The following is a 14,352-nucleotide window of genomic DNA, read 5'->3' on the forward strand; positions in this document are numbered from 1 at the left end:
TCGGAAATTCGCTCACAACGGACAGATGAAAAAGAACCGATTTTTTTGTAATGCATTTCCAATAAAAATTCATTGCATATATCGGATTTTTTATAACGGATTTCGCCTATTTCGGACAAAATCTCCAGTCCCGTTCCAATTTCCCTCGCATATATCGGATGGCCGCATCGTGTCTTTCTCCTGGCTCCAGATTTAGGACAAATATAAAAGTGAGTGACGTCAATAATACTAGCACAGCAGTGAATGAGATCTTAACCTCACTATTGGAAATAACGTAGGCCTGACGGGCGTAACAGGGCCTAGCTTAATTAACAATTTGTTATGCTCAGAGTCCAATAAAGTTAAATTCTCATTACCTTACGTCTCTTTTCATTGCCCAGTCCAGGTATAACGGATTTCGCTTATATCGGACAAAACCAGTGGGAACAATTGAATCCGATATATCCGAGGTTTACTGTACTTACATTTTGAGTACAGAAAATATACCTCAAACCGTCATGGTGCAGGAAGAATGAACTCACCATGGCAAATAGGAATAGTGATAACAACCATAGCATATCTGGGTGATCTGTGCTGTATGAACAACACAATTGGCATGCATTGATAGAATGCTAACATAAATAAACGTAGTCTTTTTGTATGTAGGAAACAATGTTACTTGAATTCTAACTAAATGTTTAAATTCCATGATGTTTTTTTTCTTCTACATTTCGATGCAAATGGCGAACGAGAGGCTTTGACAGACGAGGCGTTTTAGGTGGAGTTGAGAAGTGAAGTAATTTGAAATGTGAAAAACCGTGGCATGTGGTTTCGCTTAAACGACGTGAATGGCACCAGCTGTGGTGTCGCTTGCCATTTCCTGTTACATCACCGCCACCTTCGGCCCGGCTACAAAGTCCGTCCCTCATGCATGCTATGAAGCGTGGAGATTCCTCGGAAACAACAGCCTAAGTGTGTTACAGAGCCTACTGGCATTTTTCTTTCCTGAGCTATTTTGGCGGTTTTTAATCAACGTGGGCCGCATTTATTTTTTTTCAATAGTCATTTCTGTTCTTGCGTAAAATGGCAAAGCTAAACAAAAACACATTTGTTCCTTATGAAAATTCTAACCGCTGAGAATACATTTATACCACATGTATCTGAAACTAATGCAGTGTTTTGAATTAAGTTGGTTGGGACTACTGGTTGTATTTTTTTATTCATCCACTAGATGCCGCCAGTTTTCCCCATTCAAATCATGCAGCCAAAGTTGCCTTTCTAATGAAAATCAAGTATCAATGTTCCCATTATTTACCTACCCAGAGGTATTAAAAAGACAAATACTCCTTAAATATGGAATTGTGGAACTTTGTGATAGCGTTGAAATAAGCTTGTACCTTTCCGGCAATCTCGTCTTCCTTTCGTAGGCTCCAACTCATCCCGTTTACAACATCTGCCCAGAGAAGGTGGCTCAGGCTTTGCAGCATTTCCACCGGCTGCCTGTACTGACACGGAACTCCAGCGAGGACAGACCGTCTGATGACAGCTCAGCGGACTCTTAGGTTCTTAGTTAGACCTTTTGTGGTGACGTCAGAGGGGTGCGGGAGCGGGACACGACAGCAGCAAGTAGTGGTCAGGTCGTTGCTTGCACCCTCCAGCGAGATGGGGCCGTGTTAGCCTCCCAGTAAGATACAGTAATGCCTTTTGTTGTACCCTGAAATAGAAGCAGTTTCAGTATGATCGAGGTTAATAAAATATTTGTATTGCACTGAAAACCGTGGATGAACACGTTTACTTACATGCTTTTTGGGGGCGGGGGGGTGTCATCACACAACTCAAGAACCAAAAGAAGTGTGTTAAAGGATAAAATAGTTTATTTTATAGTCTCATAATAAAGGTAGGCCTCAACTTGCAAGACAACTGTTGGCAGTATGTACAACATACTTGTAATTTCCATGGAATGGAATCGGACAAAACAAAGACCCGGTACATTAATTATAATCCTCCTGAATGGAACTCAAATGGAAACAATATACAGACACACTTTTCCTAGACACGCAAAAAAAATGCTTCCTTTTTTTTCCCCCCCTGGGGATTCAGCAACATTGATTTTGGACTTTGTAAAGCACGACACATCCACAGAGGGGCTGGATTGGCTACTTTGGAACATTCCCGTTGAAGTGACATCTTTCGTGGCCTGTGAGATGACGACTACAAAATGCATAACATACATCTGAGCTTGAAAACATCCAATCGATACTCGTCTTTTTTTTTTGTTGTTTTTCCATTAATGGTCTATAAAACAAGCTGCCGAATGTACTCAGCCACCTAAAGTCATTCACTACTTCAAGCTAAAGGACAAAATACGTTACAAGTTTAGGAATATTCTCATTCAAAACATCAATTTCTTTTTTTTTTCTTAACAAATGTGTCACAGCAGAAAACATCTGCAATCCAGTGGGCCTGAGGTGGGCGGGTGTCACTAACGTTTTGCCTCGGAGCATCTCGACATTCTTTAGTGGAAAAGCTACAAATGTACATTTTTTTATGCTTTTTAAAAACTTATCCAGGATGTTTCATTTAGGTGTTTTTCTAACCAGGCTATTTTTTTTAATGTTGAGTAACAAAATAAAGCAAAAATATATAATATAGCAGTGCTTAGGAGTATGTCTGGCGTGCACCTTGCCCCTCCCACACACAAACCCTGGGAGGGGGCGGGGCTACCTAATGGGAACGTTTAAAAAGTCCCCCAAGTAGCCGAGCTGCCTCTTTTTGGGTTTTGGATTGTTGCTAGAAGGGAAATATCAACTAAACAAGGGCGGGGGGCGAAGAGGAGGTGTTGAAGAACTCCGCCCCGATGGCGTTGATCTCCCTCGTCTTACTGTGGGAGACGATGGCGGTAGCGGTGCGGGGAGTTCTGAGGGGGTCATGAGTCTCCAGTGCAAGCCCACCCAGTAAGGGGGAGGAGTAAGAACGGTGGGTGTTGTGGTGGTGGTGGTGGTGATGATGATGACGATGGTAGTGGCGGCGGAAAGGCTTCCTCTCCTTTTGTCTAGCTGGCCTCCACGCGCAGCTTCTTGCGGTTGGGAGGCTCCTCGGGTTCCGACTCGGAGCTGGAATCGGAGCCGCCGTCGAAGGCGGACACGGCGCTGCCTTTGGGGTTGGTGTAGAGGCTGCTGTCGGACGACGAGTAGTTGGTCTGGAGCTGTGCTGAGCCCTTTACCTTCTCCAGAGCACGCACTACAGAGCACGGCAAACATGGAGGAACGTCTTCATTACACGCCCTTGACACAAACGGCCCTTGCCGTTTCGTGGTTAACTATGACATATTAATAGTCAGAAAATATTGAAAGACAAATTATATGTTGTACTACTATGACTGAGCCAGGGGAGCGGAGCCGACATGTCGTGGCTCAAAAAAAAAAAAACTTTCTCCTCTCATTACGTGTGGAAGTGGTACGTTTTTGCTTCTTTACCCTTCTTGCCCCTCAAAAATGTTAGGGTGTTATTTCATGCCTTATGTTAAAACCTGTATTTAAAAAGCCAATCAGGTTTTTCTATGGTCTAACTACAAAAAAAATTATTTCTTATGTTTTATTAAGGGCATTTTCATCACTAAAAAGGGGAGTACAATAAAAAATGACATATTACAATTTACTGTCTGTCTGTCTTGGAAATAAAAATTAGTGGTCTTATATTAGACTACTAGAAATAGACTACAGCGATGCAATACCTTGCTGCTCCAGCAGGGCGTTCTGCCTCTTGAGATCGTCGATGTCCTGCTGATGTGTGTGATTTTTTCGCCTCATGTACTGGATGTACTCTGTGGCTTTGTCTAGGATTTGAGCTCGAGACGCCTGTTTGGTAGACTGCTGTTAGTGACACACGCAAAAGTTGGGAGAAGTGACGCAAGGGGTGCAGAGAACAATCAGCACATTTTTACACAAAACAAAACAAGCCAGCACACAAAAAGTCAGCTTCCTCAATGAGCCGCAGCCGGCTTGTGCAAAAAAACATCAGCCAAATTCCAGTTTGAGCCATGAATTTTTAACTGAGGTTGCAAACAGGAAGTAGAATTTAAATTCCAAATCATAATTTACACAACATTGCTGGCATTTTGGGGATTTTTTAAGGCTTTATAGTCCTGTTACAGTATATGCATTGTTAGCTCCAATATTCCAGCTGTTTTTTAGCTGTTTTTGTGGATGATGGGAAAACTGACCCCAAAATTGCATTTTTCCTTGATTTCATTGAATGTGACAAATTCCTCCTGTTTGCTGGCTATGAGGAATTGCAACTGATTCCAATTCAACATCCTGTGGGATGACAAACTGAACTGAAATGACAAACTCTGAATTTTGCACAAGTCTGGCTGGAGCAAACAATAGCTTCTCAATAACTTCCCAAAAACTGCTAAAACATACTTCCTGGTTATTAATAATGTAGTGAATGCTACTTTTTCCAACAACTGTTCCTTTCATCTCAACAAAAAAAGCCCTCATTGTGACACATTAGGCGTCATTAAGGCTGGATTTACACACTGGCTGGCCTTCACGCCCAACTGCCTTTGTGTCCATGTGTGCGTTTATGCGTGTATTCCCAATGAGTCAACACCTGAAACAACCCGCGTGCACACGTCTAATGCACAGGGAAACAAGAGTGACAACATCAGAAGCAAACATAGTTTGGCCTGGAATAACATAATGACCGTAATTGGCACATTTGCATAATTGGTGGCTATGAGGCATTTGCAAAAAGCTAGTAAAAAAACAACATGAAAGCTAAACAAATACGTTTCAGTCTACAAATGAACTGGTCTTCTGTCGCTAAACAAGCAAGACGGAGAAGCCTGTTGGTGTATTTGGATGGGCGGGGGGGGGGGGGGCACAACAGACTCGGATATGTGCTGGGATGTCAGATCCTCAGGTTCTAGTCCGAGACTAGTCCCCTTTTTCTGTTTGACGATAAGGCCAACATTTAATATCTGAAGTGGGTAAGGTCTGATTCAAGTCCTTGTCACGGATTTATATCCCGACACGGACTCGGGGAAAGAACAGAACCGGGTCTCGATGCACGTGGTGTAAATCCAGCCCAACACAACAGGGATCCTAAGGCCGTGTCCACACAAAGACGGCTATTTTAAACATACGCATCATGTCCAATGCAACCTGTGGTTTTGACCCTTTTGCTTTATTTTGGAGTTTATAACGGTTATGTTGATAATTGACCGTCGTCATTACCAAAATTGATGTCGTCCATCTATTGTGTCTTCCTTCTCTACCCTCCGTCCTTCTGCCAAGTCTCTATGCTAACACGACATGGCGAGGCAGATGGCCGCTCCGCACTTAGCGCCGTTTGATGTTTCTTCTTTCTTAAGAGAGGCTTTTTCCTTGCCTCCGGCACCAAAGCTCTTGCTCATACGGGGGGGGGGGGGGGGGGGGGGGTTAGCAATGTCCGAGCACCATGTGCTATAAGGACCATGCCTTGAGATAACGTCTACGGCGAACTGGCACGATACAAAACAACATTGTTGCGTGTGACACACTTTATGTTGCAATGAACACTTCCTCGTTGACGTGTACGTTCAGTTAGCAGCTCTTCGTGACATAAAACATGTTATGAAGTTACAATATCGTATATATCCTGACTCATCATAGGCGTCCCTCGTTTATTGACGTTAATTGGGTCCAGACCGGACTGCGATATTAACAAACGGTGCGGTTACGGCATAGACAACCATCTTAAGACTGTTTTAACATCAACTAGCCCTCTAGGCGTGTAGTCACCTTGACATTCCTATTAGCCAATATAGGACATCAAATCATAGAAAAATACTACTTATTAGCCATAAATAACATAACAGACTCAAACGTTAGCAGTTTGTTTGTTTTTCTGGACCTCCTGCTGAATCATAATGGCAGCTTTAAATGGCTTTCCACTCATATCCCCAATATAGTATAGAACTCTTGCTCGTGTGTCACAGTCAATGTGCTCCCTAGGCGGACAGACGTGTGGAGGACAGGAAGTGAAGTCGTGGGTTCAGAGTTGAGTTTTAGCTTGTCGTGGCTGTGCTCTTGGTTATGGTTATTATGTTCATTCATTCATTTTATCCTCACGAGCGGGGTGCTGGAGCCTATCCCAGCTGTCTTCGGGCGAGAGGCGGGGTACACGCTGGACTGGTCGCCAGCCAATCACAGGGCACATATAGACAAACAACCATTCACACTCACATTCATACCTATGGACAATTTGGAGTCGCCAATTAACCTAGCATGTTTTTGGAATGTGGGAGGAAACCGGAGAAAACCCACGCATGCACGGGGAGAACATGCAAACTCCACACAGAGATGGCCGAGAGTGGGATTGAACTCGGGTCTCCTATGGTTATTATGTTTTTATTACTATTCTGCCATCATATAAACCGCCAACTAATGTATTTTTAGCCAGTGTGTCTAGTACAATTACTGACACCTAGTGGCCATTGTGTGCATACCCGTATACCGCATGTGTGGACACAGGCTAGGCCCCGCCCTAATATTCACCGCTCTGCTCTGCCTGTGCAATGGTTCACAGGGACATCCGAGTCAGCTCCCGCAGCAAACACCCCTCCCTCTCACCAGCATCCACCGACCCACACCACCCACCCAACTGGTTTCCAGGGGAGGGGTGCTGTCTTAACGCTCGCTATGCCGCGGATGTCAAAACAGGAAGCGAGCAGCGACATTTCCTAGTAATAACTTCCTGATGCTGGTCCAAGTAGTAGACATGCAGCTTCCACCTTGTGTTCTAAGCCTTTATATGCCGTCCCAACAACACGGCGTGTCCGCCATTATTTAATACTGAACACACAGTGAAGACAAGCAAAAGTAAGAATACACACATCAAACATATTCACCTTCGTCTGGGGTGTTTCTGTACCGTGATTGAGGCTACCAACCTTTTCTCCCTGCAGGGCAGGTACAGAGTCCCGGAGGCTGTGAAAGCTGTCTTTGATGTGGTCCCTACGCTTGCGCTCCAGCGCATTGTGATGTGCCCGTTTGTCTGCCTGCAATGAGAGAGTCACAAGGCCTTGAGCCGGGGTGGCACAGCGGCGTGGGTAGACGACGGCCGACGTGCGGCGCTCGGCCAACACACACCCCGCCTGCTGCCTAGTGCCACTCGGCCTTTGGGTTTCGAGTGGGTGTTGGGTTGTTTTTTTTTTCCATCAAATTACCATGGCGACTGAAGGGGACAATATGCTGAAGGCTGCCTTGTTAGTGAGGGGGTGGGGGCGTGGGGGGGTCTGCATGATCTATTATTTAAATGTAAGACACAAAGCTGTTCCCAAAAAGCAGTTCACTTTAATTTTGAAAATCAAGGTGGTAGCCCAGCGTCTACTGCTTCTAATAGGACTACGGATGTGTGGCCATACTGGGTAGCGTTGTGACACTGGTCATAACTGGTCATAACTGGTCATAACTGGTCATAACTGGTCATAACTGGTCACTAATGGTACTGGACGGGTGAGATTGTGCAAGTAACGTCTCTGTTTTTCTCCACATTAACACACAAAACTTCTGTGTTATGCACCAACCACAGTCACCGTGAGGTGCTTTCATGAACACTGGAATTGTGAACATCGGGATTACAACACATGCGTGCCATTACACTTCATTTTGCTCAATACATCACTCTTGCATGTGGATGAACAGTCCGTTGTCGTGGTCGGCTAATATTTCTACTTTATTCTCTGAAAATTACTCTTTTTTTTCCCCCACTTGTGTTGTTTTTGTTAGTTTTCTTGTAATTAATTGTATTTTTTTTTAAACATGCAGAGGGACGCAAATGGCCCCCGGGCCACACGTTGCACATCCCCGCCCTTCATATTTATTGAAAAATCACTAAGAACCAAACACAGTTAGTGGTTTCAGAAGAGTCAAAAATGTCGTCCATCTTGTTTTGCCTCAACCACAAAGATAATATGTCTGCTGCGTTCACGGATGACTAAGAACATTTCAGGAATATTCACATTTGAGAGGCTGAAATCAGCATTTTTACGTTTTGTCATCAAAAAAACATGAATCAAATACCAAAACAGTTGATGATTACTAATTGATTCATCAATGAATTGTCAGTGTGTTCGGGAGCTGATTTCACGCGGCAAAAATAACATTTTAAGGGCCTTTATTCAATGTTCCTTTCACACAGAGCAGTAAAGCGGGATATTGTCAGACAGCAGCAATTGCTTTCAACACAACAGGGCGGGACTACAGAGTCTGGAGTGATACACTGCCTGTTACACACCACCTCCAAAGCCGGAAAATTGCCAGGTCGCCTTTGTCGCCCACAACATTTTGTGCCACTGGAAACTTTAAAGGACGTCTGAAGGGCGTTGACATTGTGGCCATGTGATTGTTTGCCCTCTGTACACCCGTCTGGCTCAATGAGTGACACCCACATACACCGCCCCTCCACGCCCCTGCACCAATACAGAAGCAGGACCGTGAATGAACATGGAGGCCTTAAGGTGAGCTAGTCCTGGCTTTGCCATTAGAGAAGATCTAATGTGGTTCCAATACAATTAGTGAAACGGAAGCCCCACTCTCTGTATGAAATGTACAGCCCATGACTGTCTGAATAGCTAAAGGCACACCCGGTGATAACATCGTCTCCCAGTTTGAGTGCAAAGGCACATTATGGCTACAGTGGTCACATGATGCAACGCCACGTGGCCTAATCAGCTGCCGCTGTACTTGTTTTTTTTTTTTTTGGGCCCAGCCGTCGGGTCTAATTCTGGGCAAATCTGTGCTGTTGCTAAGCTAAAGGTAGTGATCGTGTGATGCAACAAAAGGGAAACAAAGCACAATTGAGAGAACATCCAGATATGAGTGTGTGAGGCTGTCAGCTTTTCCCATTTCCAGTGTGAAATTACAATGACTCCCCAACCAGGAACAATAAGCATCAATGTCGTGAGGCCATAATTAAAAGCAGTTGCCTACAACTAGACCATCACACACAATAGCCTAGCTTGATAAGCCCCGCAAATTCACCAGGAACGCCAGCTTCAACGGTGTTATAACAACAATCTCCTTTCATTAACCGTGACACATACACACGCATGTCTCTAGATGGCGGCCATTTTTATACTGTATGCACGGAAATATGAACCAGTGGTGGGTGTGGCCAATAAGTTCCAACGGGAACTTATTTTTGTCACTCTTATCACTGATTGTATAAATCTTATGCGATTGTAGCCTTATACATGAATTGAATATTTTCATAGAAGCACAGAAAACCTGTGTACAACATTCTAAATATTATTGACATTATTAGAGCTCTCTAAACAAGAAGTAACACCCCTATAGTCACCTTTACACTCGTATTAGCCAGTATAGAAGACATAAGAGCGTATAAGTAAGTGTAAGTGATTAGTAAGACATCATTAAGACAAAAACGGTCCTTGAGGGAAGCAGCGGAAGTGGCTTTGGGGGTTCAAAGTTCAGCCTCATCTTGCTGTGGGTTACGGCCACAACAGTAGCCCGTGTTTTTATTTGGGATTTTTTAATTAGGAATAACACCGGAACTTTGATTAGCGTCACCATTGCATTCAAAATTTTCCCATATAATAGCGCTTTTATAATTGTACAATTATACGTTTGACATGCAAAAACAATTAAAAATGCATATAAATATATGAATGATGGAGATAAATTAACATTTAAGGTTAGTTTTACCTTCATTGAACACGTGATTCTTGGCGACTGTGCCCAAAGACACAATGTGGCATTGTTTGCTAGCTGATATGATGCTAACAAGGAAGGTAAAAATATACATACACGCGTATTGATTAAAAACAAGTCCAGATGTGCGCCATATCGTTTGATGTGCGGGTCAGTGGGCCGCACACTTTTTAATAAAAGTACATGTTTCACTGTAATGAATGAAATATTTCAGTTTAGTGATACGTCATGTCGTTACTGGTTTTATGGTCCTAGGCGACATTAACAAGCATTGAAAATCCATAGAGTGCGACTAGATTATTAAATGGTATTTTGGTGATGCTGCTTTGTAATAAAACTATAGTACTTGACCATATTCAAACAAGAGGATTTGGGGGGAGCAAATCTGGGTCACGGCAAAAAGACTTTTTTACTCGACAACATCAATCTACAGCACTGTGGTACGAAAGCAGATGTTACCATGACTGCACTCCAAATGCCGTCTAATGTAATGAAATCAAGTATTAGGAATGGTTTATTAATGAATAAAAAACGCCCTAAATGTCTACACAATCATCTCTCTGTACTATGAACATGTGACACGTGACTGGTGCCTTCGATGCGGCGTTTGGAGCTGGGCACATTCGTCACCATGACAAACAGGTGTCCGATTACCATGCTGCCACTATCAGTCTGTCATAACAGATAGCCCCCCCCCCCTCGCTCTCTGGCAGTGCATGCTTCCTCCATGCTATTCATACCTGACCATGGTGCATTATATAAGTGCTCCAGGTGGCGAAGGGGAGAAAAGAAGAACTGGTAATTCTTCGCTACCGATGGCCATCGCACATTGTCCTGTGGACAGTGTGGAAAAGCTCAAGTGGAGTGGTGGGAGGGGAAAAAAAAAAGACAGGCCCTCCAGTCGATGAACGACACCCCTTTCCAAGAATAAAGTTACAAATAAATATTTTGGTTTTCTTACACAGAGGAAAAAAAACACAGCTTGTCATGAAGATTATTCATTCATTCATTCATTTTATACCACTTAGGGTCGCGGGCATGCTGGAGCCTATCCAAGCTGTCTTTGGGTGAGAGGCGGGGTTCACCCTGGACTGGTGGCCAGCCAATCACAGGGCACATATAGACAAACAACCATTCACACTCACATTCATACCTATGGACAATTTGGAGCCAACTAACCTAGCATGTTTTTGGAATGTGGGAGGAAACCGGAGTAGAAAAGCCACGCATGCACGGGGGAATCAAACTCGGGTCTCCTAGCTGTGTGGCCGTGCAGCCATCATAAAGATTATGATACAGCTTAATAATACATAATGGTATGTTTCCATGTGTTCTAATGTGTTAGCAGTTTTGTATAATTGAGTATAATTTGGAACCGATCCACATTAGGATTGTCCTGCTGGTGGAGATCTGTGCCCAATGCCGGTGTAGGTACGTCGTAGTATTATGTCGGTCCAAAAAGTGCAACAGTGAGGCTTTCATTATGAACACACGCAATACTTAGTGCTAAGCGGTTGAATTACTTGAGTCCAGAAGTGTTTGTTGCTGTTAATGAACGTTCGCATGGTTTTATGTGAGAAAGAGAACCACTCGGTGTCATTTTCGTCTATGGCCAAATAACAAGCCGGATGTGTTGTGTTGCTCATAAAAAGAGCTGGGAGTCAATTCCAGGTGTCAACAACACATTACATCATCAGAATGCTGTCATGTCACATCGACGTCTACCTGGCTGTGTGTGTGTTAGCGAGCGGCCACATTTGGAAACAGAGAAAAATACATCTCACTGGACCATGGCTGGTCCATGCAATATGGCCACCACGGCAACAGTCAGGGATGAAAATGACGAAACAAATCACCAACGGTGCAAAATTTCTGAACGTAATGTGTAGTTACTACTTTACACCCCGAGATGGCGGACATGTAACTTCAATCTGAGCGACATGTGTGGGCGTGTTTCTCTGCAAAGTTTAGCAGTTTATAGACTTTGATCAAAGCAACACATAACCGGACACAATGCTTTGTTTCACCGTGTTTCGGGGTGTCACGAGGGGACTTGCCAGAGGACAATTTTAGCCGGGATCTTATGGATGGGACTCGTCATGATGCCCCGCAACTTCAAAAGCCACCGTTTGAACACCTCTTCTCTCAAAAGTGGAGCAAATAAGCGAGGGAGACGATAGATTTTTTTAGCCCCCCAGGGACACGTAAGACTGTCACGACATCATTAAAAAGTCAATTTCGCATAATAGGAGACCTTTAACAAGTGCACTACATAACACTACATCTCCGTCATATGTCATTTTACTTCACTTTCGGTGGAGGGGGCTATTATTTTTTTTTACACTTGCTGTATTTCATTTTCTAATTGCTTAGTGAATTAAATTTTAATGCCAACCATCATGCATATTCATGAGGCACATTTTCATGCAGGTACTTGGCCAATTTCCTCAGCGACGCTTAACGTAATGCCTCATTCCTAATATGTCTGCAGAAGTCAGTTCACTGCGTCGTGCACCCCCCCCCCAACCATGTTGTGCAGCTAGCTATACGTCATTCATTTAGCCTGCCAGCCCCTCGGTGGCCTGTGGAGAAGACGGCTCTAATAACAGGCTGCAACACAGGAAAAACATCCTTGGCTGCAGCTCTTTCCTGACACGAAGGCTTATCGGGGATGCAGGCTGCATCTCGTCGCTCTGCATCATCGCCACGGATGCAGCAATATGGAAAACTAGTCGAGATGACCTAGATGTGCAAGAGGAATCCCCGTCGTGTCAAGGAAACCACCGAGATGCACCTATAGTACCCGCACACTTGCTACATAAAACACGACTGGATTGGTGAAATTATGATCAAGAGACAGTAAAATGGGACGTGCAGCTTGGTGAAGCTTTGGTCTAAATATAGCTGCCGTGTTACCGTGTCCCTATGGCGGCGTAAAGCAGGATGGGGGATACCCTGTCTGCAATGCACTATCGCGACCAGCAATGAAGGACCTATGATCACTGTCATTAAAATGCATGCAATACATCAATTCACATTTTATCTAGCTTCATCATGTGACCAAGTACTTTCACATTCGATTTTTTTACGTCAGCCCACACACGTCCCACGCCTTATTATTAAAAGCAGACACAGAATCCGTGCTTTTGGGAAATCATTTTGCAACAATATGAACCCCGTGTCAATAATAATAATAATAATGATAATAATAATAAAAACACATCCCCCCCAGTATTACGCACCACAGAGTGATATCTCGGTGAGTCTTCCTGCAAAAAAACAGAACAAAAAGTACAATTGTAGCCATAATTGTTTAGCAACTTATCTGTTTGCACCCAAGCTGCTCCATTTGTTAAATAACACATAAAGATAAACGCCTTTCATGTTAGAAAAGCAGCGTTTTTTTAATGAGTTCAAACACAAATATAGATAGATCAGAGAGACAAGCACGGCGAGCCAGCTTATCCGTAGCTAACGCTAGCTGGGCAGCTACTTCGGCTAAAACCAACACAAAGCCGAATAAAAGCAGCGGAAAAAGGGCGGAAGAGAGTGGCGGTACTCACGTCACTATCGACTTCGATATCGTCGTTATCACTCATTCTTCGACAAAATGGTCAAGTTTAAAGGGACGCCTGGCTTAAAAAAACAACATGGATCGCTTTAGCAGCCAAGCGGCGCTCTAAACAGGCAGACTGCTAGCAACTCACGTTCTGTTTGGACAGTAAGGAGGCGGACTGGCTCCACGTGACTACACTCCACACGCCAGGCTACCGCTTTACACCGCGCATGCGCAAAACCCCAGGGTGTTCTGGGTAATGTGGTATTATCTTGAAATATTGCGATATTTGGAACAATTTGTCATTTTTGCTCACATTTAAGTGATTAATTATTTTACTCAAGCATATTTTAAGCCATTAAGCTCATGAATTGCGCATTTATTACCGAACTTGATCTTTTTTTAAAAACTACAACTCCCAGGACATATGGCGAGTTTACCACGAACCACCCCATTGAATTATGGGAAATGTAGTTATTTGTGTATTACTATGTCACGGTGCGAAACAGGTCCAGGGCAGACACGTGGAATAGTAAAACACACCTCACCGTGACGTGTTAGCATACATTGAACACAAAACATGCACTAATCCAGTCATTTTCAAATGACTACTTCTATTATGTAGTTATAAAATATTGTTATATTATTAATATTACGTGTGTATTCGTTCCAATGTCTGAGAGTTGCATCTAACATACTGTAATTGTGTAAACATTATAGTTTTTACACCTCTATGTATTTCTACTCCTTTATTGTTGAATTATGCAAGCGTAAACATGTAATGTACTGTCCAAAATGGGATGTACGTTCAAAATAAACAAAACCCTGCATGAATAAACCGGATCTGGGTGAGTGGGGGCTGGTAGCAGGACACATTGTGAATAATCTGCTGGTCTTCCTTTTTGACAAAATTGTGCGATAGATAAGGAGCTTACATTGTGGATTAGTTTGCACAGCCTGCTCAGTAAATGTGTAAAAAAAAAAACATGCAAGCGGGGGCTTCACCCCCCCTGCAGGTCAAGAGGCCACAGCAGCTGCCGGCGACACCCTGCCCTCCGAGACCTTCCACTGGCGCTGACCTTGTAGTCTGTATTATTT

General features: G+C 43.6%; 2 protein-coding genes across 9 annotated transcripts in view; one reads left to right on the forward strand and one right to left on the reverse strand.

Moving 5' to 3' along the window:
* fntb (farnesyltransferase, CAAX box, subunit beta) overlaps nt 1-2,379 on the forward strand; it is an 8,147-nt gene extending 5,768 nt beyond the window's left edge. For both annotated transcript variants that reach the window (XM_078794557.1, XM_058069207.2), the window contains exon 12: nt 1,407-2,379. In XM_078794557.1, coding sequence (XP_078650683.1) covers nt 1,407-1,541 — 135 coding nt within the window. In that variant the 3' untranslated portion in view covers nt 1,542-2,379. The remainder of the gene's footprint in view (nt 1-1,406) is intronic.
* On the reverse strand, nt 1,832-13,465 carry max (myc associated factor X). 7 transcript variants are annotated; one of them, XM_058069263.2, is made up of 5 exons: nt 13,262-13,465; nt 12,941-12,967; nt 6,875-7,024; nt 3,713-3,836; nt 1,832-3,219 (listed from the first exon to the last, which is right to left on the reverse strand). In XM_058069263.2, exons 1-5 carry the CDS (start codon nt 13,295-13,297, stop codon nt 3,032-3,034), a joined length of 525 nt encoding a protein of 174 aa, XP_057925246.1. In that variant the 5' UTR covers nt 13,298-13,465; the 3' UTR covers nt 1,832-3,031. The 7 variants fall into 7 exon arrangements, with proteins under 7 accessions (XP_057925246.1, XP_057925270.1, XP_057925237.1 ...); XM_058069287.2 differs by having other exon boundaries at nt 6,917-7,024; nt 13,262-13,463; XM_058069254.2 differs by having other exon boundaries at nt 3,713-3,851; nt 13,262-13,463.
* Nucleotides 13,466-14,352: the final 887 nt, after the last annotated feature.

The sequence above is a fragment of the Doryrhamphus excisus genome, linkage group LG11 (assembly GCF_037039965.1).
Source record: "Doryrhamphus excisus strain RoL-2023G ecotype Guam linkage group LG11, RoL_Dexc_Guam_v1.1, whole genome shotgun sequence".
NCBI lineage: Eukaryota > Metazoa > Chordata > Actinopteri > Syngnathiformes > Syngnathidae > Doryrhamphus > Doryrhamphus excisus.